This window comes from Salvelinus namaycush, chromosome 16, assembly GCF_016432855.1.
Source record: "Salvelinus namaycush isolate Seneca chromosome 16, SaNama_1.0, whole genome shotgun sequence".
NCBI classification, from domain to species: Eukaryota; Metazoa; Chordata; class Actinopteri; order Salmoniformes; family Salmonidae; genus Salvelinus; species Salvelinus namaycush.
Genome location: NC_052322.1, coordinates 13806740 through 13833148, shown reverse-complemented (window position 1 = coordinate 13833148; position 26409 = coordinate 13806740). Strand labels below are relative to the sequence as shown.

The window sequence follows — 26409 nt, the reverse complement described above, 5'->3', positions numbered from 1 at the left end:
GGTATCGTTCACTCCGGTTTCTCTCTCCTTTTGTGACCTCTCTCTATCTTCTCCTGATCTAACCAGTGTTTGTTCCCAGTTTCCTTCCCCTCCCTCCGGACTAAAACTCGCCCTTCTTTGTAGCTCCTCTGTTTCTCTCTTCCTCTATTCCCTTCTTTCTTCCCTCCATTCATCCCCCCACTCTTTCATGTGTGTGTGTGTGTAATGATAAAGCTCACACACTTGCCATCTATAAAGCATCTATTCTAGGGCCCCGATATGTTGAACAGAGACAGAGGACCAAATCTGTTCTCCTCAGTCAAACTGTGAGGAAGACCAGAAACAATGTTAGATCGAAGAGAATAGACAGTCAGTAGATAGATGGCCACACAGCAGGGGAGCATTGAATGTGCTGAAGTTTCTCTTGTTTTTAATGGATTATGGTAACTATCAGCAAGGCAATAGCCCTGTCGGGAGGAGGAGGAGGAAGATAATTGCAAAATGGACATCATTTTTCTATGGTTATCTAACAGAAAAAATTTACATGGAGAATATGATTTATAAACAATGTTCTTCTTTTATTTTGATCTCAAAAGATGCTTTTTACGACGGAGAAAAGAGAAGTGAAGGGAAGATGTCACATGGCTCATTGTACTGAAACTGGCATACTGGGTTCTTTGTGTTTGGACCGAGATATTTAATTGAGCCTGAACGAAGAGTGAAAAATTATAATAATTTCACACACACTGAGAATTGTGGATTTACAGAGGCAACTAGCTTTGATGTAGAAACACTTACAAATTGAGCCACACTGAAAAAGCTTTACAGAAAACTAATGTATGCAAACCAGACTATGATAGTGAGATAATCTCTCTCTCTCTGTCATGAAGAATCAGGCAAAAGAGGTCAAACCACTTCCACCTTCACATAACAACCAGTTCACACATTTCCAGGGCCATTGTCATTCCCCATCTGTAGTCAGCGTGACAGTAGAGGGTCAGGGGTTAGAGGTCAGGGGTCAGGGAGATGGATGGGAAGAGAGGATCATTTAGGTCCTCACCATAGATAAAAGACCACAGCCACACATCAACTCATCTTACCGGAAAGGAAGACTGGGGGATGGAGGGACGGGGGAAGGAGATAAGAGATCAAAAAACGATGCTATAACAAAAAGATGACAGCCACACATCTTACAGGAAAGACTATCCCAGGCTGAGGCCTAAGGAATGGAGAAGGATAGGAAAAGGGGAAGGGGATAAGATAAAAAGCAAAGCTATAACCAGACAGAGATCTTCCGGTCCACAGGATTAAAGAGAACGTCCTGCCCCTGTCCATTCTAGAACCCCCCACTCGCTTCCCATGTCCCACATCACTGGAGAACAGAAAATCCTGTCTAGGATGGACAAGAGTGTTTTTTTTATTTTTTAGAATCGTTGAAGTCAATCGTTGAAGTACTGTTGAGGGAGGGGGAGAGAGGGGACGGTTACTGTTGAGGGAGAGATGGGAAGGTTACTGTTGAGGGAGCGTTCTCCATCCCTCCTTACTGGACAAAACCAGGAGCGTTCTCCTCAGAATAACTTAGTCTATCTCTATGGTATCCAGCTCTATGGTCATCCAGCTCTGTGGTCATCCAGCTCTATGGTCATCCAGCTCTATGGTCATCCAGCTCTATGGTCATCCAGCTCTATGGTCATCCAGCTCTATGGTCATCCAGCTCTATGGTCATCCAGCTCCATGGTCATCCAGCTCTATGGTCATCCAGCTCTATGGTCATCCAGCTCTATGGTCATCCAGCTCTATGGTCATCCAGCTCCATGGTCATCCAGCTCTATGGTCATCCAGCTCTATGGTCATCCAGCTCTATGGTCATCCAGCTCTATGGTCATCCAGCTCTATGGTCATCCAGCTCTATGGTCATCCAGCTCCATGGTCATCCAGCTCTATGGTCATCCAGCTCTATGGTCATCCAGCTCTATGGTCATCCAGCTCCATGGTCATCCAGCTCTATGGTCATCCAGCTCTATGGTCATCCAGCTCTATGGTCATCCAGCTCTATGGTTGTCCAGTATTTAGCTAGCTGGATTTATCCCTCCAAACTTTGACTCCCGTCTCTGTTTTCTATTGATGTTGTTGTGGTTAGCGGTGGTTCAACATATGTCCATGCAGGTGTGTGTCTGCTGCTGCCCTTTGCCTTAGTTAAACTCCCATCCATCAATAAGGAGACCTGAGAAATCCCAGTGGTTGACTTAGAGAGTTTATCATTCATTCACGAGCCCTGACTTCTCTTGACCGGTTATGTAACCTTTGCCCCCCGCCATCTCTGTCTTTCTCTCTCCCTCCAACTGCTCTGATGCCACTGCTCTCCAGCTGATCCTGTGCTGCTACCAACCGTGTCAAAATCAAATCAAATTAGATTTTTCACATGCGCCGGATAGAACAGGTGTAGACTTACAGTGAAATGCTTACTTACAAGCCCCTAACCAACAATGCAGTTAAGTAAAAAATAGATAGATAGGTAAAAAATAAAAATGTATTTAAGAGCAGCAGTAAAATAACAGTAGAGAGGCTATATACATGGGGTACCGGTACAGAGTCAATGTGCGGGGGTATAGGTTAGTCGAGGTAATTGAGGCAATATGTACATGTAGGTAGAGTTAAAGTGACTATGCATAGATAATAAACAGAGAGTAGCAGCAGTGTAAAAGAGGGGGGGGGGGAGAAATGCAAATAGTCTGGGTAGCCATTTGATTAGCTGTTCAGGAGTCTTATGGCTTGGGTGTAGAAGCTGTTCAGAAGCCTCTTGGACCTAGACTTGTGTGTGGTTGTTTGAGTATGAGGTTGGATATTGTGATAGCAAATCATTCAGTTTCCGTAAAAAAAATTGACAATGAAGTATCTATTCGATTCTTCCTCCTACTGTCCTTCTTTAAATGTCTCTCTCTCTTTCCCTCCTTTCGGTCTCTCTCCAGACTCATACTCAGCGGCGGGCAGCGAGGGTAGCATCTCCACCTCCGTGGCGTCCCTGCCCCCGACCCTGACGGCGTCCATTAGCTCCGCCCCCAACTCCCCGGGCTCGCGGCGTTCCGTCAGCACCCTGAAGAGGTGGCTGACCAATCCTGTCCGCAAGCTGAGCGCCGGGGCCGTCAACATCTCCACCAGCGCCAAGGGGGAGCGGCAGGACAGGAAGTTGGATGGGGGAAGCAAGCCCCCTCCTATTCCACCCCCACGCCACAGTCATGACCTGGGCCTGGGCCTGGGCCTGGGCCTGGGAGGGCTGGGGCTGGCCAGCCCCCTGGGATCAGAGGACCACCTCACCACTGTACTACCCATCACACACAAAGAGATGGTGAGTGGAGAGGCATTGCTAAGCACCAGTATTCAGGATACAATGTACACTAGGGTACATAGACCTACATACATACCGGTGGAGGCTGCTGAGGGGAGGGCGGCTCATAATAATGTCTGGAACGGAGGAAATGGAATGGCATCAAGCCATGTGTTCGATGTATTTGACACCATTCCACCAATTCCGCTCCAGCCGTTACCACGAGCCTGTCCTCCTCAATTAAGGTGCCACCAACCTCCTGTGACATACAGGTATGTACATATGTCACAGTGAGGAGTAGCTGCTGTACACTGGGACAATGGCAAGTGACAGATTTGAAATCTGCCTCCTCAAGAGTAAACTCATCCGTATACTCTGTATAATTGCCACAGTGTTCTATATACAATAGCTAAATATACATATATCATATCACAAGATAGCATAGGCTTATGAACAGGCTCAAGAGCAAATAGACGAATGATTGTTTAGTACAGCTGCCTGTCAAACACAGATCTACAACTCTTCCCGTGTAAATATATAGCGATGCCAGCTTCCCCATAGATAAACAGTATGTTTTATTTCTACTTAGCTTCCCTGACCACAGCCTATTGACAGTACAATGCCTCGCCTGTGAATACTATGAATGACTGCGGCGTTGTAAACACACGGTGGACAGTGGGATAGCCATGGCAGGGGTGATGCTGCTCGTTACGCAACAACAGCACCCTGCCCTTTCACCTCTGGGGACGTTTCTGACCCAGTCACAGCGTAACACTGACTCACGTCGATGTGTTGAGTGATTTTGCTGTGTTATGTTGAGTAACGATGTTCCTTCTGTCTAGCTGGGTATGTATGTGTGTGCTCATGCAGTGTGTGTGTGTGTGTGTGTGTGTGTGTGTGTGTGTGTGTGTGTGTGTGTGTGTGTGTGTGTGTGTGTGTGTGTGTGTGTGTGTGTGTGTGTTGTAGGAGGGCAGGTATAATTTGGCCAGTCCTGAGGATCTCTCCCCGGCAACCCTAAACTCTCCCAGCTACCTGTCTGACTCACTACAAGGCTGTACTTCACTGGCCTACACACACGTGAGTCAACACGCGTGCATAGGTCTAGGAGTGTTACGGGCGCAGGGTAATTAAAGTTCCACATCTTTTAATAAAGCCAAACAAAACAATAAACAAACAACAAAACGTGACATCAGTGGTGCTACATGCACATACACAAAACAATATCCCACAAATGCAGGTGGGGAAAAAGCCTACCTAAATATGATCCCCAATTAGAGGCAACGATTACCAGCTGCCTCTAATTGGGAACCAAACAAACCACCAACCTAGAAATCTAAAAACTAGATAACCCCCCAGTCACGCTCTGACCTAAACACCATAGAGAACCGAGGGCTCTCTATGGCCAGGGCGTGACAAGGAGGCTAAACAAGGTAGATACGGTCATGCAATCTATCTAATCAACAAGGTCAGAGAGCACATACTCAGTCAACTTATCCAACCTAAGAAAACACAATAAATCGTACTGAACTAATGAAGAAATGAATTGGTCATCCATTGATGGTATTGGCTGTTGCTGCTCAGTGTGTAGGGTTAGGGGAGATAGTCATGATTTTCTCTGAGGAAAAACCAGACAGGGAGGTGATAGCCCCCGAGACAGACCTGGATATGAAAGGAAGCCCCCCCTCACCCCCCACCCCCCCCAAGGGCCTCTCAGAGTTAGTCAGGAGGAGGCCGTCCAGTGGCTGCGTCCCAAACGGGCCCATAGGGTTCTGGTCAAAAGTAGTGCACTAATATGTAGGGAATAGGGTGCCATTTGGGACGCAGCCCCTTGTTAGGGTTCTGTGTGATGGACGCTTCACATTCAGCTGCAAAGAACCTGCCTCCAGATAAAGAGGAAACGGCACGGAGGAGAAACGGAAGATGCCGTGTTCCTGGGAACGACAGAGCCTAGACGATGGCGGTGCTCTTTCATTTACACATCAAACACTGGGAATGATGTGTGAACGGCAACAGCAAATGGGATAGATGGTATTTGTAACAGAGAAGGTTGTAAGGGGGCCTAGATAAAGATCATGGATACTGTGTCAGGTAGACAGACGTAAGAGAGACATGACTAACTGGAATCTTACCGGTTTTGACAAAGCTTTTAAAACTCAGTGAACAAGGGAGCTACAGTGGCAAGAAAAAGTATGTGAACCCTTTGGAATTACCTGGATTTCTGCATAAATTGTTCATAAAATGTTATCTGACCTTCATCTAAGTCACAACAATAGACAAACACAGCGTGCATAAACTAATAACACACAAATGATTGTATTTGTCTTGTCTATATTGAATACATCATTTAAACATGCACAGTGTAGGTTGGAAAAAATATCTGAAGCCCTAGGCTAATGACTTCTCCAAAAGCTAATTGGAGTCAGGAGTCAACTAACCTGAAGTCCAATCAATGAGATGAGATTCGAGATGTTGGTTAGAGTTGCCCTGCCCTATATAAAACACTCACAAAATGTGAGTTTGCTATTCACAAGAAGCATTGCCTGATGTGAACCATGCCTCGAACAAAAGAGATCTCAGAAGACCTAAGATTAAGAATTGTTGCATAAAGCTGGAAAGGGTTACAAAAGTATCTCTAAAAGTCAGTCCACGGTAAGACAAATTGTCTATAAATGGAGAAAGTTCAGCACTGTTGCTACTCTCCCTAATAGTGGCCGTCCTGCAAAGATGACTGAAGGAGCAGAATGTTTAATGAGGTTAAGAAGAATCCTAGTGTCAGCTAAATACTTACAGAAATCTCTGGAAGATGCTAACATCTCTGTTGACGAGTCTACGATACGTTAAACACTAAACAAGAATGGTGATCATGGGAGGACGCCACGGAAGAAGCCACTGCTGTCCAAAAAAAAACATTGCTGCACGTCTGAAGTTTGCAGAAGAGCACCTGGATGTTCCACAGCGCTTCTGGCAAAATATTCTGTGGACAAATGAAACTAAAGTTGTGTTGTTTGGAATGAACACACAATAATATGTGTGGAGAAAAAAAGACAGCACAGCAACATCAAAACCTCATCCCAACTGTAAAGTATGAAGGGAGCAACTGTCACGCCCTGACCATGGAGAGCCATTGTTTCTCTATGGTATAGTAGGTCAGGGCGTGACTGGAGTGTTCTAGTTTTTTATTTCTATGTGGGGTTCTAGGTTTATTTTCTATGTTGGTGATTTGTATGATTCCCAATTAGAGGCAGCTGGTAATCGTTGTCTCTAATTGGGGATCATATTTAAGTAGTGTTTGTTCCCACCTGTGTTTTGTGGGATATTGAATTTTTGTATTTTGAGTTAGTGTATGTAGCACCTCTGTAGTCACGGTTCGTTGTTTGTTTCTTGTTTTGTTGTTTTTGCTAAGTTTCACTATTAATAAATTATGTGGAATTCAACATTCGCTGCGCCTTGGTCCGTCTCTACAAACAGCCGTGACAGCATCATGGTTTGGGCCTGCTTTGCTGCCTCAGGGCCTGGACAGCTTGCTATCATCGATGGAAAAATGAATTCCCAAGTTTATCAATACTTTTTGCAGGAGAATGTAAGGCTCCTGAGTGGCGCAGCAGCCTAAGGCACTGCATCTCAGTGCTAGAGGCATCACTGCAGTCCCTGGTTTGAATCCAGGCTGTATCACATCCGGCCGTGATTGGAAGTCCCATAGGGTGGCGCATAATTGTCCCAGCTTTGTCTGGGTTTGGCCGGGGTAGGCCCTCATGCAACAGGACGATGACCCAAAACACAGAAGTAAATCAACAACAGAATGGCTTCTACAGAAGAAAATACGCCTTCTGGAGTGGCCCAGTTCTGACCTCAACCCAATTGAGATGCTGTGGAATGACCTCAAGAGAGCGGTTCACACCAGACATCACAAGAATATTGCTGACCGTTGTGCAGGTCTGATCTACAACTACAGAAAATGTTTGGTTGAGGTTGTTGCTTCCAAAGGAGGGTCAACCTGTTATTAAATCCAAGGTTTCACATACATTTTCCAACCTGCACTGTGAATGTTTACACAGTATGTTCAATGAAGACATGAAAACATAATTGTTTGTGTGTTATTAGTTTAAGCAGACTGCGTTTGCCTACTGTTGTGACTAAGATGAAGATCAGATACAATGTTATGACCAATTTAAGCAGAAATTCAGGTAATTCCAAAGGGTTCACATACTTTTTCTTGCCACTGTATATCTGAACTTGTCCAATAAGAACACAGATTTTCGTATTCCGTTGCAAAACGTTTTGTGACAGTGTGCCCTACTAAACATAACGCAGGTGCACCAGACCACCCCATCAGTCTGCTAAGTGTGTTATTCCCCTCCAGTTCTGGCTGTGGGAATAAGAACTCAGTCATAACAGTCAGTGGCTCTGGTGTCAGGATTACACACAGACAGAGACAGGGAAGAGAAGGGAATGAGATCACTGGTTCCGTCTGTCCTGTCAGGGACAAGGTGGAGAGGATGGCAAAGGGAGAAAGAGAGACATGAGAGTGAGCGAAAGAGAGGGGAGAGAGCGAGACAGAAGGGACAGGGAGAAAAGGAACAGGAGAGAGTGTGAGAGAGAATAAGACAAATAGAGAGAAAGAAAGAGGGGGATTAAAGTATGTAGGTCAGTCATCTCAGGGTCACGGCTTCTGTCATTCTGCGCTCTCTCTCTCTCTGTTTTTGTCTTCTGACCACCCACAGGAGATAAAAGATTAGACTTTCATTCTGCCAATTTCTTATTATCATTCACTCTTAAACACATTCTAGTAACTTCCCTTTCTCTTTAGCTCACATCCAGTACATTCTGCTTAGTGCTTACCCTATTTCCCGCTCTCCCTCTTCATTCAGGATACTGCTAATCTGACCTAACATTCCCACAGAGGCCCAGTTTGATCAATTGTTTATTATTTGTTGGTCAACGGAAAATGTCTTGACTGACTTCAGTCAAACAGTCAAACAATGTAGTACTGTTACCCAAGGAACTGTAGTAAAATGACTAAAATGTACCAAGTTATAGCTCCGCTTGCTCTAATCATCAAATGGTCTTTCCTTCCTCTCTTTGGGAGAGATCAACTTTTGTCTGGACTGTACTGTCTGGATGCACTTTGAGAGACTTAGAGTTTCTCCTTCAAGTACGAAAGGAAGAAATAAAAAGAGTTTGGATAGTTCTTAGAATAGAATTTTAGCATCGTGCACGCCCACAGGCACACACGCCGGCACGCACGCACCGCACGCTAACGCACACACACTACCTCCACCTCACTAAGGCATTGTTTTCCTGTAGGAACAACATCCGCAGTCATATCAGTTTCCGTTAAACGTTTGAAAGCAAAAATAGAGGAGTAAAAATAGAGGATGCGAGAAAGAGAGAGTGTTCTTCCTGTGGGCTTCCAACAGAGCAGAGGACATGTGGTAAGGATCAGGATCGGGCAGTCAGGGAGAGACCTGTCAGCCAGGGTAGAGCTAGTGCTAGAGGATTCCTAACAGAGCAGGCAAGCTAGGACACACACACGGGCGGCCAGACCGACACACAAACCCACTGTGTACACTACATCTTTAGTAAAAGGTTACATTTCCAGAAGTTGATGGGAAATAAAAGGCCACAGGTGAATATATACTGTAGCTATGCCGAGGAGTCTGGCCGGGAGTAAACATTTGAACAAATAGCGGCTGAACAGGTTGAACCAGGCCGGAGGGCAGGGGCGGTGGTGAACTAGAGAAAGTAGCCTCCATCCATCAGGGAGACCGGCAGAGGAGTCACAGTGGTTAGTTTTTGTATTTGTATTCGTATTTATTAAGGATCCCCATTACTCTTCCCAGTGTCCAGCAACATTAAGGCAGTTATATACAATTTAAAATATTACATGACATTACATTTCATAACACTTTTCACAACACATTAACTGTGTGCCCTCAGGCCACTACTCTACTACCACAAACTACATGACCAAAAGTATGTGGACACCTGCTCATCGAACGTCTCATTCCAAAATCATGGCCATTAAAACATTTAGGTGGTCCCCCCTTTGCTGCTATAACAGCTTCCACTAGAAGGCTTTCCACTAGATGTTGGAACATTGCTGTGGGGACTGGCTCGCTGTCAGCATTCTAATTCATCCCAAAGGTGTTCGATGGGGTTGACGTCAGGGCTCTGTGCAGGCGAGTCAAGTTCTTCAAAACTGATCTCAACAAACCATTTCTGTATGGACCTCGCTTTGTGCACCGGGGCATTGTCATGCTGAAACAGGAAAGGGCCTTCCCCAAACTGTTGCCACAAAGTTGGAAGCACAGAATCGTCTAGAATTTCATTGTTTGCTGTAGCGTTAAGATTTCCCTTCACTGGAACTAAGGGGCCTAGACCAAACCATGTAAAACAGCCCCAAACCATTATTCCACCTCCACCAAACTTTACAGTTGGCACTATGCATTCGGGCAGGTAGCGTTCTCCTGGCATCCTCCAAACACAGATTTGTCCGTCGGACTGCCAGATGATGAAGCGTGATTCATCATTCCAGAGAACATGTTTCCACTGCTCCAGAGTCCAATGCTTTACACCACTCCAGCTGACACTTGGCATGGTGCATGGGGATCTTAGGCTTGTGTTCGGCTCCCGACAAACAGTTCTTGTGCTGGCATTGCTTCCAGAGACAGTTTCGGCGGTAGTGAGTGTTGCAACCGAGGACAGACGATTTTTAAGCGCTACGGCTACGCTCAGGCCTTTATGGCAGAGGGGCCTGACAGAAGCCACTCCTCAGTAAAAGGCACATGACAGCCCGCTTGGAGTTTGCCAAACGGTACCGAAAGACTCTTAGACCATGAGAAACAAGATTTTCTGGTCTGATGAAACCAAGACTGAACTCTTTGCCCTGAATGCCAAGCTTTAAGTCTGGAGGAAACCTGGCACCATCCTTACGGTGAAGCATGCTGGTGGCAGCATTATGCTGTGGGGATGTTTTTCAGCGGCAGGGACTGGGAGAGTAGTCAGGATCGAGGCAAAGATGAACGGAGCAAAGTACAGAGAGATCCTTGATGAAAACCTGTTCCAGAGCATTCAGGACCTCAAACTGTGCCAAAGGTTCACCTTCCAACAGGACAACGACCCTAAGCACACAGCCAAGACAATGCAGGAGTGGCTTCGGGACAAGTCTCTGAATGTCCTTGAGTGGCCCAGCCAGAGCCCGATCTAACATCTCTGGAGAGACCTGAAAATAGCTGTGCAACAACGCTCCCCATCCAACCTGACAGAGCTTGAGAGGATCTGCAGAGAAGAATGGGAGAAACTCCCCAAATACAGGTGTGCCAAGCGTGTAGCGTCATATCTGAGAAGACTCAATGCTGTAATCGCTGCCAAAGGTGTTTCAACAAAGTACTGAGTAAAGGGTCTGAATACTTATAGAAATGTGATATTTTTTTATTATAAATTAGCAAAAATGTCTAAAAACCTGTTTTTGCTTTGTCATTATGGGGCTCGGTGTGTAGAGTTATAAAGGAAAAAATAACAATTTAATCCATTTTAGAATACGGCTGTAACGTAACAAAATGTGGAAAAAGTCAAGGGGTCTGAATACTTTCCGAAGGCACTGTGTGTGTAGAGTGCGTTTAGGATGCAGGTGTTTGATTAGTTGTGTACTGTGGGTCTAAGTCAAGGGAAGATGTGCACGGCCGGAACATGGAGGCCTAGAAGTGAGGACCCCCCGGGTGGCGCAGTGGTCTAGGGCACTGCATCGCAGTGCTAGCTGCGCCACCAGAGTCTCTGGGTTCGCGCCCAGGCTCTGTCGCAGCCGGCCGCAACCGGGAGGTCCGTGGGGCGACGCACAATTGGCATAGCGTCGTCCGGGTTAGGGAGGGTTTGGCCAGTAGGGATATCCTTGTCTCAGTATGTAAAATGTAATGTAATGAAATGTAAAAAATGTAATAAAATGTATGCACTCTACTGTAAGTCGCTCTGGATAAGAGCGTCTGCTAAATGACTAAAATGTAATGTAAATGTAGGACAGACGGAGGGTTTACTCAGTCACGAGTGAATGAATAAGGCAGAATGAAAGCTGATGAAGCTGAACGACGTTACTCAACGAAGAGACGAGAAAAGGAGTGGTTCGCTGACCATTTAAACAGGGGAGTCCGTGTATGTAAGTCTTCAGAAGGTTGACAAACACACATTCAGTTCTATTGTAAGCGGAAGACCGTGGCCAATGAACAAGAGATGCTTACTGCTCACACAAGCATTTCTGTAGTGTAGAGACAATGCTTCAATGTTCAGGGATCTCCGTGGGAATGTATCTATGTTCCAGGAAAGTAGCCTGTGAAAAGGCACTCATGCGTACCTCATCAACTCAATTGATTAGATCGCTGCGACATGTTTGTTTACTATGTCCCACTCTTCCTGAATTGATTGGGTGTGGATGTTGAAGTGTATGATGACACAGCGTTCAGTACTGTCTGGTCTAATTCACGCACTTCGAGAGAAGATCCCTGGTTATCCCTACTTCATCTGATCTGGCGGACTCAGTAAACACAAATGCTTTGTTTGTAAATAATATCTGAGTGCTGGAGTGTGCCCCTAGATATCCGTGAATTAAAAAAACAAGAAAATCGTGCCGTCTGGATTGCTTAATAAAAGGAATTTGAAATGATTTACTCTTTTACTTGACATTTTAGAAATTACATTTACTTTTGATACTTAAATATATTTAAAACCACATACTTTTACACTTTTACCCAAGTCGGATTTTACTGGGTAACTAACAGTTTTACTTGAGTCATTTTCTATTAAGGTATCTTTACTTTTACTCAAGTATGACAATTGGGTACTTTTTCCACCACTATCTCTGTGTTATCACTCTTTCTTTCACCCCTCCAACCCATTCCTTTTTCCCAAAGGGATTTTACCCAAACAATGTCAGCATACAACAAGTTGTTACATACCCTTTAATCATAACTCATTGGAAAGCTTAGATTCACAGCTATCCATCAGACACATTTTCAGGAATGGTCAGGTTAACAGAACTTTGAGCTTTGACCTCTAGGGTACATATCAGAATTACTTGTATAAATTGCTCTAAAAAGGAACATCTGATACATTTTGAAATCTAGGGACATTGACCTGACTTTTTTTTATTTATTTGAGACATTGTCACCCCAAGTGATCAAATCGAAATCAAATCAAACTGTATTGGTCACATACACATGGTTAGCAGATGTTATTGCGAGTGTGGTGAAATGCTTATTCTTCTAGATCCGACAGTGCAGCAGTATCTAACAGGTAATATCTAACAATTCCACAACAAAACCTAATACACACAATCTAGTAAAGTAATGGGATGAGAATATATAAATATAAAATATATGGATGAGCAGTGACAGAGAGGCTAAGATGCAATAGATAGTATAGAATAGATAGTGTAGGATATAGTATACAGTATATACATATGAGATAAGTAATGCGAGACATGTAAACATCTTTAATTAAAGTGGCATTATTAAAGTGACTAGTGTTCCATTTAATAAAGTGGCCAATGATATCAAGTCTGCAGGTAGGCAGCCGCCTCTCTGTGCTAGTGATGGCTGTTTAACAATCTGATGGCCTTGAGATAGAAGCTGTTTTTAAATCTCTCTGTCCCAGCTTTGATGCACCTGTATTGACCTCGCCTTCTGGGTGGAAGTGGGTGAACAGGCAGTGGCTCGGGTGGTTGTTGTCCTTGATGATCTTTTCTGCCTTCCTGTGACATCGGGTGTTGTAGGTGTCCTGGAGGGCAGATAGTTTGCCCACGGTGATGCGTTGTGCAGACCGCACCACCCTCTGGAAAGCCCTGCGGTTGTGGGCTGTACAGTCGCCGTACCAGGCGGGGATACAGCCCGACAGGATGCTCTCGATTTGGCACCTGTAAAAATTAGTGAGTTTTTTTTTTCAGGTGACAAGCCAAATTTGTTCAGCCTCCTGAGGTTGAAGAGGCGCTGTTGCGCCTTCTTCACCATACTGTCTGTGTGCGTGGACCATTTCAGTTTGTCGGTGATATGTACACAGAGGAACTTAAAACTTTCCACCTTCTCCACTGCTGTCCCGTCAATGTGGATAGCGGGATGCTCCCTTTGCTGTTTCCTGAAGTTCACGATCATCTCTTTTGTTTTGCTGACATTGAGTGAGAGGTTATTTTCCTGACACCACACTCCGAGGGCCCTCACCTCCTCCCTGTAGGCTGTCTCGTCGTTGTTGGTAATCAAGCCTACTACTGTTGTGTCGTCTGCAAACTTGATGATTGAGTTGGAGGCGTGCATGGTCACGCAGTCGTGGGTGAACAGGGAGTACAGGAGGGGGCTGAGAATGCACCCTTGTGGGGCCCCAGTGTTGAGGATCAGCGGGGTGGAGATGTTGTTTCCTACCTTCACCCCCTGGGGACGTCCCGTCAGAAAGTCCAGGATCCAGTTGCACAGGGCGGGGTTGAGACCCAGGGACTCAAGCTTAATGATGAGCTTCGAGGGTACTATGGTGTTGAATGCTGAGCTGTAGTCAATGAACAGCATTCTTACATAGGTATTATTTTTGTCCAGATGGGATAGGGCAGTGTGCAGTATGATGGTGATTGCATCATCTGTGGACCTATTGGGGCTGTAAGCAAATTGAAGTGGGTCTAGGGTGACAGGTAGGGTGGAGGTGATATGATCCTTGACTAGTCTCTCAAAGCACTTCATGATGACAGAAGTGAGTGCTACGGGGCGATAGTCATTTAGCTCAGTTACCTTAGCTTTCTTGGGAACAGGAACAATGGTGGCCATCTTGAAGCATGTGGGGACAGCAGACCGGGATAGGGATTGATTCAATATGTCCAGTTGGTCTGTGCATGCTCTGAGGACGCGGCTAGGGATTGTCTGGAAGCAAGACGTCAATGTCTGCGATGGGGCTGGTTTTCTTTTTGTAATCCATGATTATCTGTAGACCCTGCCACATGCGTCTCGTGTTTGAGCCGTTGAATTGCGACTCCATTTTTTCTCTATACTGACACTTTGCTTGTTTGATTACCTTACGGAGGGAATAACTACACTGTTTGTATTCGGCCATATTCCCAGTTGCCTTGCCATGATTAAATGCAGTGGTACGTGCTTTCAGTTTTGCGGTAATGCTGCCATCAATCCACAGTTTCTGGTTAGGGAAGGTTTTAATAGTCACAGTGGGTACAACATCTCCTATACACTTCCTTATAAACTCGCTCACCGAGACAGCGTACTGCAATTGATATGCTGATAGAATTTAGGTAGCCCTGTTCTCAAATTAGCTTTGTTAAAATCCCCAGCCACAATAAATGTAGCCTCAGGATATATGGTTTCCAGTTTGCATAAAGTCCAGTGAAGTTCCTTGATGGCCGTCTTGGTATCACTTGCGGGGGGATATGCACGGCTGTGACAATAAATGAGGAGAGTTCTCTTGGGAGATAATACAGTCGGCATTTGATTGTGAGGAATTTCTAATCAGGTTAACAAAAGGACTTGAGTTCCTGTATGTTGTTACAATTACACCATGAGTCGTTAATCATGAAACATACACCCCCGCACTTCTTTGTACCGGAGAGATGTTAATTCCTGTCGGAACGATGCACTGAAAATCTCGTTGGCTGTACTGACTCCGACAGCATGTCCCAAGCTAGCCATGTTTCTGTGAAACATAGAATGTTACAATCTCGGATATCTCTTTGGAAAGCAACTCTTACCCTGATTTCGTCGACTTTGTTAACTAGGGACTGGACATTAGCGAGTAATATACTCGGAAGCGGTGGGTGGTGTGAGGGTATCCGAAGCCTCACTGGGAGACCGCTCCGGCACCCTCTCCTCCGGCGGCGTTGTTTTGGGCCGGCCTCTGGAATCAGTTCAAATGCCATGTGCAGACAAAGGATCCGCTTTGGGAAAGTCATATTCCTGGTCGTAATGCTGGTTGTGCTGGTAAGTTGAAGTCTCTCTGATATCCAAAAGTTCTTTGCGGCTGTATGTAATAACACTTAAGGTTTTCTGGGCTAACAATGTAAGAACTAATACATAAAAAAACTAAATACTGCACAGTTTCCTAAGGACTAGAAGCGAAGCTGCCATCTCTATTGGCGCCATGTTACTGATCTTGACGGCCCAAATTTGGGAGTCTGGCTCATGGACTACAAGTGGAGAATGTAAGAACTACAATTGAAGACAAAAATGCAGTCAAAGAAGAGAATAATTATTCTGCCAACAATTTTAGGGGGGGATATAGAGACATACTAAGGTAAAAAGAAACGCGAGCAAGTGTTTAAATGATCATTCAAATGAGAGCAGGATTTGAATAACTTGATAAAATGATGGAAGTGAACGCTGGAATTGAACAAATCATTCTGGAAATAGCAACCATTGGTATAGTACTAGAGTTAGAGGCTACAGAAGAGGATTTTGATTCCCATGTACAATAGGACTTCACTGTCAGTTTTGTGTTCCTACTATGTTTGGTTGAAGTTTGGCTGAACAGTTTAAATCAATCAGAATGGAGAAAGCCCATTAAAACCACTGACAATTCATTTGTTGCCACGCTAGCGTCACACACAAGCCATAAAGCATATTTAGAACTTTAATATTCAGAATGATAAAAAACGTAAACATTTTGAAAATACAGTGATATGATATCTTGGCTCTATCGCCCAACCCTAATTGGGTGCTATGCTAACACCACAGAGATCCAATGAAATTATATGTAATTCTATGCCTAAGACATTCTGTACACCACACTCCTTTACAGGCCCAATAATTGTCTCCACCGACCCTGTTCTCTTTCTTTCTCTCCCTCTGTCTTTCTCTTTCATGGTGACTTTACCACACCATACACTATTATTGGTGACAATCAGATCCCCTTATCATTCTGTCACTGTCCCTAGTGTCTGGCTGCTCTCCCTCCCTGGTCACCTTAGCAACCTGCATCATTATCCTCTCTCCCTCACTCGCTCACCTTGCCTCTCCCTCTCTCTCTCTCTCTCTCGCTCTCTCTCTCCCTCTGCCTCTTTGCATCCGCCCCTCTCTCTCCCGCTCTCACTTTGCCTCTCTCTCTCGTCACCCTCAATTTCCCCTCCCTCTCTCCCTCACTTTGCCTTTCTCTCTCTTTGCCTCACTTTCTCACCCCCCCTTACATTGCCTCTCTATCCCTCAGTTTGATCTTTCCCTTGCCCTTTTTCTCTCCCGCTATATTAAAAATGCCAACGGACCACAGATTATATCATAACCATATGCCCTGTCCCCTCTGTTTCACCAGGATACTCAGCCAACCAATGTCTATCCAGATGACAACGGCTCAGTGTTGATGGACGACACCTCCAGCCAATCATCAGCCGCAGCTGACAATGAGGAGAGGAGGAGTGCCTTAGAGAAGAGCATGCAAGTGGTTCACCTTTAATTACACAACACAACACTGCCCTCACTACCCTTCGCTCTAAAACTGATCCAAAGTTTGATGTACAACACAGCATTGCCATAAGTATCAACACACTGCCAGCAGTTACCTGAGAGTGTCACTGTGTCAAGACTGTTTGCAAATACTTTGTTTTGATGGGGATGACAGGGGGCACCAAAAGTCTGCAATATTTGTCATCCTCTGTCTCTCTGTCCAGGTACGTACTGAAGGAACTCATAGAGACAGAGAAACTGTATGTGGAAGACCTGAGGTACATAGTAGAGGTGAGAGTACAGTATTATAAGCGTATTCAGTGACAGTCATAAAAAACAGCGGCTTATGAAGTTTGAAATCCCACCCACCCAGGTATTATATTACCTGGCCTTGAAAACATTGTCATCACAATCCCTTCGGTTTCCTTCAACACAGCTTGGTCTGGCTCCAAAAACGGACATTTCTGTTATTGGGTTGATTTGATGAACGTTCATACAGTACCAGTCAAACGTTTGGACACACCTACTCATTCAAGGGTTTTTCTTTATTTGTACTATTTTATACATTGTAGAATAATAGTGAAGACATCAAAACTATGAAATAACACATATGGAATCATGTAGTAACCCAATTTTCTTTTAAACAAATCAAAATATATTTCAGATTTTAGATTCTTCAAATTAGCCACCCTTTGCCTTGATGACAGCTTTGCACACTCTTGGCAATCTCTCAACCAGCTTCACCTGGAATGCTTTCCAACAGTCTTGAAGGAATTCCCACATATGCTGAGAACTTGTTGGCTGCTTTTCCTTCACTCTGCCGTCCAACTCATCCCAAACCATCTCAGTTGGGTTGAGGTCGGGTGATTGTGGAGGCCAGGCCATCTGATGCAGCACTCCATCACTCTCCTTCTTGGTCAAATAGCCCTTACACAGCCTGGAAGTGTGTTGGGTCATTGTCCCGTTGAAAAACCAATGATAGTGAGACTAAGTGCAAACCAGATGGATTGGCGTATCACTGCAGAATTCTGTGGTTGCTATGCAGGTTAAGTGTGCCTTGAATTCTAAATAAATCACTGACAGTGTCACCAGCAAAGCCCCCCCACACCATCACACCTCCTCCTCCCTCTTCAAGGTGGAACTACACATGCAGAGATCGTCCGTTCACCTACTCGGCGTCTCACAAAGACCAAAATCTAAAATTTGGACTCACCGGACCAAAGGACTGGCCCAAGCAAGTGTCTTCTTCTTATTGGTGTCCTATAGTAGTGGTTTCTTTGGAGCAATTCAATCATGAAGGCCACTTAAGTGTGCTGCACCTATTTTTGCTGGTCCAGTAACACACATTTTTAATCTAACATTAAGCACAGGAAATATCCCTAAGGTGTGGAAAGCAGCTTTTGTTCTGCCATTACATAAGGGAGGTGACGGTAGTGATTTGGATAACTATCGACCCATCTCTAGGCTCCCTTGTCTGGTAAAGATTCTAGAATCTATAGTCAACAAACAGTTACAATCTTTTCTTTCTGCTAACAGTATTCTTAGTACCAATCAATCTGGTTTTAGATCTAAACACAGTACCACATCGGCCACTATGCTTGTTGTAAATGATATTGCAAATGCCTTAGACGATAGAAAGCACTGTGCTGCGTTGTTTGTAGATTTGTCAAAAGCTTTTGACACTGTAGACCATGCTATCCTTTTGAGTAAGCTGTCATCTATAGGACTGGGCACTGATGCCTGCCGATGGTTTTATGACTATCTTAAAGATAGAACTCAAGCCGTCATGGTCGATGGGGTCAAGTCTGACCCCTTACAGTTACTTAAAGGGGTCCCTCAGGGTTCAATAATTGGCCCACTATTGTTCTCACTTTATATAAACAACATTGGTGATGATGTCAGATATTGTAAATTCCATTTATATGCAGATGACACAGTTATGTACTCTATTGCTCCAACAGCGGACCAAGCTTTAATGCAGTTGGAGTCTGATTTTAGGATACTACAGGGGTCTCTTTTACAGCTTAAACTTGTTTTAAACGCTAAGAAAACAAATGTCATGTTTTTTTCTAGGTCTAAACTCCCAGTTAGAAACACGTTTGTAATCACTAGCTTGGATGGTACTCAAATCAATAAGGTCTCTGCATATAAATACTTAGGGGTATGGTTAGATGATAGGCTTTCTTTTAAAAAACATGTTACTGAATTGGGAAAAAAGCTCAAATTCAAGATAGGATTCCTTTACAGAAACAGGGCTTGTCTGTCCTCTGTAAATAGGAAAAAAATTGTGCAGGCTACTTTTATGTCCGTTTTAGATTATGGTGATATTATCTATATGCATGCATCGGCAAACACATTAAAACCACTGGATGCTATTTACCATTGTGCACTCAGGTTTATCACGGGTGATAGTTACAGAACTCATCACTGTATCCTATATCAACATGTGGGTTGGGTCTCTCTATCTGTGAGGCGAGAGCAACATGCTCTCTTGTTTATTTATAAAGCACTTCTTTTAAAACTACCTCCATATATATCATCATTAATTTCCACAAGATGTACTAATTTTAAAACCAGATCACAGATGTGGATTACATTAGAGACTCCTGCGGTCTCCACAGAGTTGGGTAGGACTGCCTTCAGTTCCTTTGCACCTTATTTATGGAACAAACTGCAGATCCAACTTAAGTTAGACACTCTGGTGTCCCTTGCCCATTTTAAAATGTTTATGGAGGATCAATATGATGTTGTCTGTGATTGTTTCTGTTGAATTGTGTATGTTTTGAAATGTTCTTGTCTGTATGTCTAAAACTGTACATGTCAACATGTTTACACAGGGCACAGCCGTAAAAGAGATCTAGGTCTCAGTCTGTTTTCCCTGTTAAAATAAAGATTTAAAAAATTCGCGCAGTCTCCTCTGAACAGTTGATGTTGAGATGCATCTGTTACTTGAACTCTGTTTCTGTTACTTGAACTTGTCCTCTGCAGCAGAGGTAACTCTGGGTCTTCCTTTCCTGTGGCGGTCCTCATCAGAGCCAGTTTCATCATAGATGGTTTTTGCGACTGCACAATGAAGAAACTTTGAAAGTTCTTGAAATGTTCCGTATTGACTGACCTTCATGTCTTAAAGTAATGATGGACTGTCGTTTCTCTTTGCTTATTTGAGCTGTTCTTACCATAATATGGACTTGGTCTTTTACCAAATAGGGCTATCTTCTGTATACCACCCCTACCTTGTCACAACACAACTGATTGTCTCAAACGCATTAAGGAAAGAAATTCCACAAATTACCTTTTAACAAGGCACACTTGTTAATTGAAATGCATTCCAGCTGGTTGAGAGAATGCCAAGAGTGTGCAAAGCTGTCGTTAAGGCAAAGGGTGGTTACTTTGAAGAATCTAAAATCTATTTTGATTTGTTTAACACTTGTTTGATTACTACATGATTCCATATGTGTTATTTCATAGTTTTGATGTCTTCACTACTATTCTACAATGTATGAAATAGCAAAAATAAAGAAAAACCCTGGAACGAGTAGGTGTGTCCAAATATTTGACTGGTACTGTATATTACAGTAATACGTAGGCTTTAGCTCAAAGGGTTAACACTGTCTTGTTGTGCGTGGGAAACCAGGGTTTGAATCCCGGTCAGTCACATACAGTATATCTGATCTGAGGTTGTGTGTGTGTGTGTGTGTGTGTGTGTGTGTGTGTGTGTGTGTGTGTGTGTGTGTGTGTGTGTGTGTGTGTGTGTGTGTGTGTGTGTGTGTGTGTGTGTGTGTGTGTGTCTCCACTACAGGGCTACATGGCCACTATGAATACCAAGGGCATACCTGAGGACATGAAGGGGAAAGACAAGATCATATTTGGAAACATTCACCAAATGTTCGACTGGCATAAAGAGTGAGTGTCGAAGATGTACTGTGCAGAGTGTGATTGTATGTGATAGTGTGTGTGTAACCTGTCTCTCTCTGTCTAGCTACTTCCTGGGGGAACTGGAGAAGTGTATAGCAGAACCAGAGAGACTGGCCCAACTTTTCATAAAGCATGTGAGTCTACTTACACTATCACTCAGAGACAGTAGGCCACATGCAGCAGGCGAGTAGCTGTTTCCTGTGTCTGTTTGGTGTGAGTTGAGGTAAATGAAGAGCTCCTGTTTACCCGCCAACGTGCCTAGATTTCTGTCAGCTGCTAGCATTCGCCCCTACACTTCCCTGTTATAGATAGGTCTCAGAAGAGCGCACACACACACCTTGTTATTGATAGCTAGGGTCTTAGACCTGCCTGTGTTTTTCTAGCCACAGACAGGCTGGCTAGCCTCCAGACCAGACACGACTTGACCAGTCAGTCAGGAAGTGTGTGTATGTGTGTGTGTATGTGCATGCCCTTGTGTGTGTGTGTGTGGCTGGACCGAGCGGTCAGGAAGCAAGTGGAGAATAACAGTCTGAAGAAACAGGCAGAAAAAAGCCACATAAAAAATCTCTGAAATAATAAATAGTAGACTATTTTATATGGAGGCCATTTTCCTCCAACCTCAAAGACGACCTATTTCTGCCCCTGTATCTGTGGTCTGGTACGGAGAAAAACGAGCAGGAGAGAAAGATATAGTGTACAGATATACTGCAGAGTTGATTGTTCTTAGAATAGAAAATAACTTAATGAGTAGAGCTTTAGATGTGGTACATGATGTATTCCGTGCAGAGAAGTACATGTATGTTAATTAAGACAGAGTGGTAATGTTGGGTTAATTCGACAAACTTGGAGTAAAATAGATTGAGTTAATGAGTTCTCTCTCTCTCTCTCTCTCTCTCTCTCTCTCTCTCTCTCTCTCTCTCTCTCTCTCTCTCTCTCTCTCTCTCTCTCTCTCTCTCTCTCTCTCTCTCTCTCTCCCTCTCCCTCTCCCTCCCTCTCTCCCTGGCCTTTAAAACTCTCCTTTCCTCTCTCCCTGGCCTTTAAATCAATTCAAAATGACTTGAAGACGTGATGAAGTTAAAAGGGCTATGGGGGAATAAAGCAGCTCGTAACTACATCTAATGGTGTCAAACTGTGACAACAAGCACACTGGGAACATGGCCTGCAGAAAAAGTCCAGGAGAACTTTCATCTAGAATGCTTAGTTTCAAATTCGTCATTACAAGGTATCAATTTATTATTTGACACGATTCAAAATCAACTTTAAACTACAACTTTAAAATACATATATTTTGGAAAACCGTCAGTGCTAAGGGTAAGACAGATGTGGCTGTCCATAGCTCACTGGTTGAGCAGCCTAGTGATGTACGGGACTGGTTGTAGTGAACAGGAGGGGAGACAGAGCCGGTTTCAAGCGCAGGGCGCAGCAGGTGTTTATTGCAAAGGACCACAGGAGGAGGCAAGTAGATGGGTCCAGGGGCAGGCAGAAGGTCAACACAGGGGGTCCAAAAAGGCAACAGTACAGGCAGGGAAAAGGCTAGTAACGTAGTCCGGGAGATCAGGCAGATAACAGGAAATCGGAAATCTGATAGGCTAAAGTACAGGCAGGGAATAGGCAAAAACTATTATACACGGGAGAATTAAATCACGGGGAAAACAGAGCTCTGAAAGACGTGTGTCACTAAACAAACAATACCTCACAGTGATGGGGTGCAAAGAACTGAACTAAATAGTGTGTGATAATGACATACAGGTGTGTGAACAGGTGATCAGAATTCAGGTGATTGGGATCTGGAGAGTGAGCTGCGTTCAGGGGATCTATGTGTTTGAGAGTGTGAGCTGGAAACAGACGTTACACTGGTTGAGCAGCCTAGTGATGTATGGTACTGGTTGAGCAGCCTAGTGATGTATGGTACTGGTTGAGCAGCCTAGTCATGTATGGTACTGGTTGAGCAGCCTAGTGATGTATGGTACTGGTTGAGCGTCCTAGCGATGTATGGTACTGGTTGAGCAGCCTAGTCATATATGGTACTGGTTGAGCAGCCTAGTGATGTATGGTACTGGTTGAGCAGCCTAGTCATGTATGGTACTGGTTGAGCAGCCTAGTCATGTATGGTACTGGTTGAGCAGCCTAGTCATGTATGGTACTGGTTGAGCATCCTAGCGATGTATGGTACTGGTTGAGCAGCCTAGTCATGTATGGTACTGGTTGAGCATCCTAGCGATGTATGGTACTGGTTGAGCAGCCTAGTCATGTATGGTACTGGTTGAGCAGCCTAGTCATGTATGGTACTGGTTGAGCAGCCTAGTGATGTATGGTACTGGTTGAGCAGCCTAGTCATGTATGGTACTGGTTGAGCAGCCTAGCGATGTATGGTACTGGTTGAGCAGCCTAGTCATGTATGGTACTGGTTGAGCAGCCTAGCGATGTATGGTACTGGTTGAGCAGCCTAGTCATGTATGGTACTGGTTGAGCATCCTAGCGATGTATGGTACTGGTTGAGCAGCCTAGTCATATATGGTACTGGTTGAGCAGCCTAGTGATGTATGGTACTGGTTGAGCAGCCTAGTCATGTATGGTACTGGTTGAGCAGCCTAGTCATGTATGGTACTGGTTGAGCAGCCTAGTGATGTATGGTACTGGTTGAGCAGCCTAGTGATGTATGGTACTGGTTGAGCAGCCTAGTCATGTATGGTACTGGTTGAGCAGCCTAGTGATGTATGGTACTGGTTGAGCAGCCTAGTCATGTATGGTACTGGTTGAGCAGCCTAGTGATGTATGGTACTGGTTGAGCAGCCTAGTCATGTATGGTACTGGTTGAGCAGCCTAGCGATGTATGGTACTGGTTGAGCAGCCTAGTCATGTATGGTACTGGTTGAGCAGCCTAGTCATGTATGGTACTGGTTGAGCAGCCTAGTCATGTATGGTATCACACTTCAATGGTAGTGCTTGGTTCTGCACCTGATGGATTCCAACATTGTTGAGGACCGGGTAACACGGCCAGAGATGGAGGAGCGTTCCGGGGGCAGCATGTGTCGGTAGAGGCCCTGTTTGTATGTGGTTTACACCGTCACCATATCCTCCTGTGGGAAGGAGCTATATTTCAGCTTCCTAATGGAGAAACAGGGGTCTACTGGCCTTCTTGGAGATCGCATCCACCTGTGCTGTCCAATGGAGATCTTCCAGGATGAGAATGCCTAGGATTTTTATGGTTTCAACTCTCAGGAGCTTTGAGTTATTGATGTGCAGTGGTGGTAGATACGGTGATGTTCTGGAGATGAAGGTGTGAAGTACTTTGCAGTCGTGCGGGTGGAGAATCATGTGACTGTCTCTGGACTAGGTGCTGTTGCGGTGACCGTATCATCGCCACACCGGCAGCCCTGACCGCAGTAAAATTCCACGTGACCGTTGAGTCACGGTAATCTCCTCTTAAGCACTCTGGAAATGATTTGGTAGTAGCGAACTTGCTAACGACCATCCGGTCCTAATGGCCTGGTACTCAGGGCTCTAGTGTTCCTCCAACCACTCTGACATCAATGCGAATACAATCGAAAATCACTTCTAACACTTATCATCATCAAAACAGTATCATGCTTTTAAAACTCACCTCACTGTGATGATCATTTTGAAGAAGTACAACAGCAGGTTGAAACTGAGTGGAAAACATGGTCATTGTAGATGTTGTTTCAAAGCCTTACACAACAAAATGTCCAGCTCTTTCTTAGGTGATGATGAATTCAAAACACCCCTACACATATTAGAGTTTATGCAGACGCAAAGGCTTATGAGCCCAAGCCCGGAAAAAAAATAAGAATTAAAATTATGATTGTGCCTTATACAATACATAGCCTACCGCATATTACGCATGGCAGAAAAACATCAAACTAAAGTGATTTAAGATGTCTTTGGTACGTAATTGGTCTAGCCTATAAATTAGAGTAATCGCCTTTGAGTGTGGACTGTATTATTATGCATACTGGATGGACTGGTTACCTTATGCTACACTCTAAAATGTGTATCCATGAGTCTGGGAGAGAACGTATAGACCTATGCGATGCTTTTGGTTCATTGATTGTGCGGAGCAGCTTACAGGTAGCCTACAATTACAGTGAATTTGTATTTGATTTGGAATAGCCTAGGGGATTTAGGGGATTTTTAATATTTGAATAATTTAGTGGGTGGCACGTTACCGTTAGCGACACAGAATATCTCACTACCGTGCGTTTCCATGTCCTCCTCTCTCTCCTGTATTCCTTTCTGCAGTGTGCAGGGGGGGTGTCAACAGTTTACTGAAATCTGTTTTGTTGCGAAAACATGTTACGATCGATGTTCCAAACATATTTCACTTGGTTTCCCAAATGAAGGACTGGGTAGGTGCAGGAACAAGGTTGGAGAGCCCATGGCATACAGAGTTTGAGCGGAATATCACCTGTCACGCAGCGAGAGAGGCTCCTCAAACAGTGGTTGATGCGTGGAGAGAAACACGTTTTCATATATTTATTTCGCAGCTGCTCATATTAAGCACAGCTCTGCTATAAAACCAAAGTAGCTTACCAGACATCATTAAAAAATGATGCACAGCTCTGCTATAAAACTGAAGCAGCTTACCAAGTATCATTGAAAAATGGACCGGCGGGAAAGCGTGCAGCCTTCATTTGCTTTTCGAGGGCCTACAGATTACATGTCTTTTTCCCCCTGCACCTGTTCCTGCCCATTTAATCATTGGTCATTCTAAATCTAAACTAATTTGACATATTAGTAAAGACAAGATTAAATAGAAAATAGTCTGAATGGGTGAAAATATGATCACTTGATGAGTGAACAGCTGTGCATCTTGATGCAAGGAACAGAGCGCAAACCTTTTTGCGACATCCTCAACTCATCAATAGTCTATAGTCGCATCATGCAGCCCATATATGTTTTGATTTCTAAGACATTCTAAGGTTTGTATCATTCACAACTAAAGTTGCCAAATAACTCTAAATCTAGCATATAGGTCCTGTTTCGAATGATAACTATTTTTTATTACAAAATGTATTATTTTTGTACTTTTACCCCTTTTTCTCCCCAATTTCGTAATATACAATTTGTAGTTACAGTTTTGTACCATCACTGCAATTCCCGTACAGACTTGGGAGAGCCGAAGGTCGAGAGCCATGCGTCCTCCAAAACACGACCCTGACAAGCCGCACTGCTTCGAATGATCACTTTTACGCTCAGTATAGCCACTTCATATGCGCACTCGCTCCGGAATGGGAAGAATATCCTTTCTATTTTATTCAGTTAAGTTCAATTATATTCTTCTTATTATAAAATTGTAAAATATAATGGCACGGGACTTATAAGCCTATCTTGTCTGCTAAATTAACAAGCCTACAGTCTATGGCATGGAGCATAGCCAATAACATACAGTAGGCCAACTCATATTCTGTTCTTCTGAAATCCATGTTCTTCATATTATGCTTCTTTAGACCTGACTAAAATAAATAATTGATTTATTGTGATGGTGTATATTACATTTATTTATTTGATTTTTAAATGTAGATGTTGCAAAGGCGCACATCAGCAGCTTGTATGCAGCTTGTATGCAGCTTGTATGCAGCTTGTATGCATGGAGGCCTGGAGATGCTAAACATGTTTATGTTAATTAACAGTCAAATACCGCATTACAATAACCGTCAGACAAAATTTCATGCCAGCCACATTGCTACAGTCTGGACCATGACTCCAAGTCCGACAGGTCTTGTTTGCTTGAAGAGGGTGTTGTCTGGGGTCTGTCCTCTAGTA

The 26409-nt window shown here is 44.1% G+C and overlaps 2 protein-coding genes across 2 annotated transcripts in view; both read left to right on the top strand.

Annotated features, from left to right (window-relative positions):
- Window positions 1–16794, top strand: part of LOC120061004 (kalirin-like) — a 60291-nt gene extending 43497 nt beyond the window's left edge. The window contains exons 2-3 of the mRNA XM_039010477.1: window positions 2949–3325; window positions 16580–16794. Of these exons, the coding sequence (XP_038866405.1) occupies window positions 2949–3325; window positions 16580–16720 (518 nt within the window). The 3' untranslated portion in view covers window positions 16721–16794. The remainder of the gene's footprint in view (window positions 1–2948; window positions 3326–16579) is intronic.
- An 84-nt stretch (window positions 16795–16878) lies between these two features.
- The window catches only part of LOC120061000 (rho guanine nucleotide exchange factor 25-like), a 33788-nt gene continuing 24257 nt past the window's right edge, over window positions 16879–26409 (top strand). The window contains exons 1-3 of the mRNA XM_039010469.1: window positions 16879–17001; window positions 20510–20613; window positions 20690–20759. Of these exons, the coding sequence (XP_038866397.1) occupies window positions 16879–17001; window positions 20510–20613; window positions 20690–20759 (297 nt within the window). The remainder of the gene's footprint in view (window positions 17002–20509; window positions 20614–20689; window positions 20760–26409) is intronic.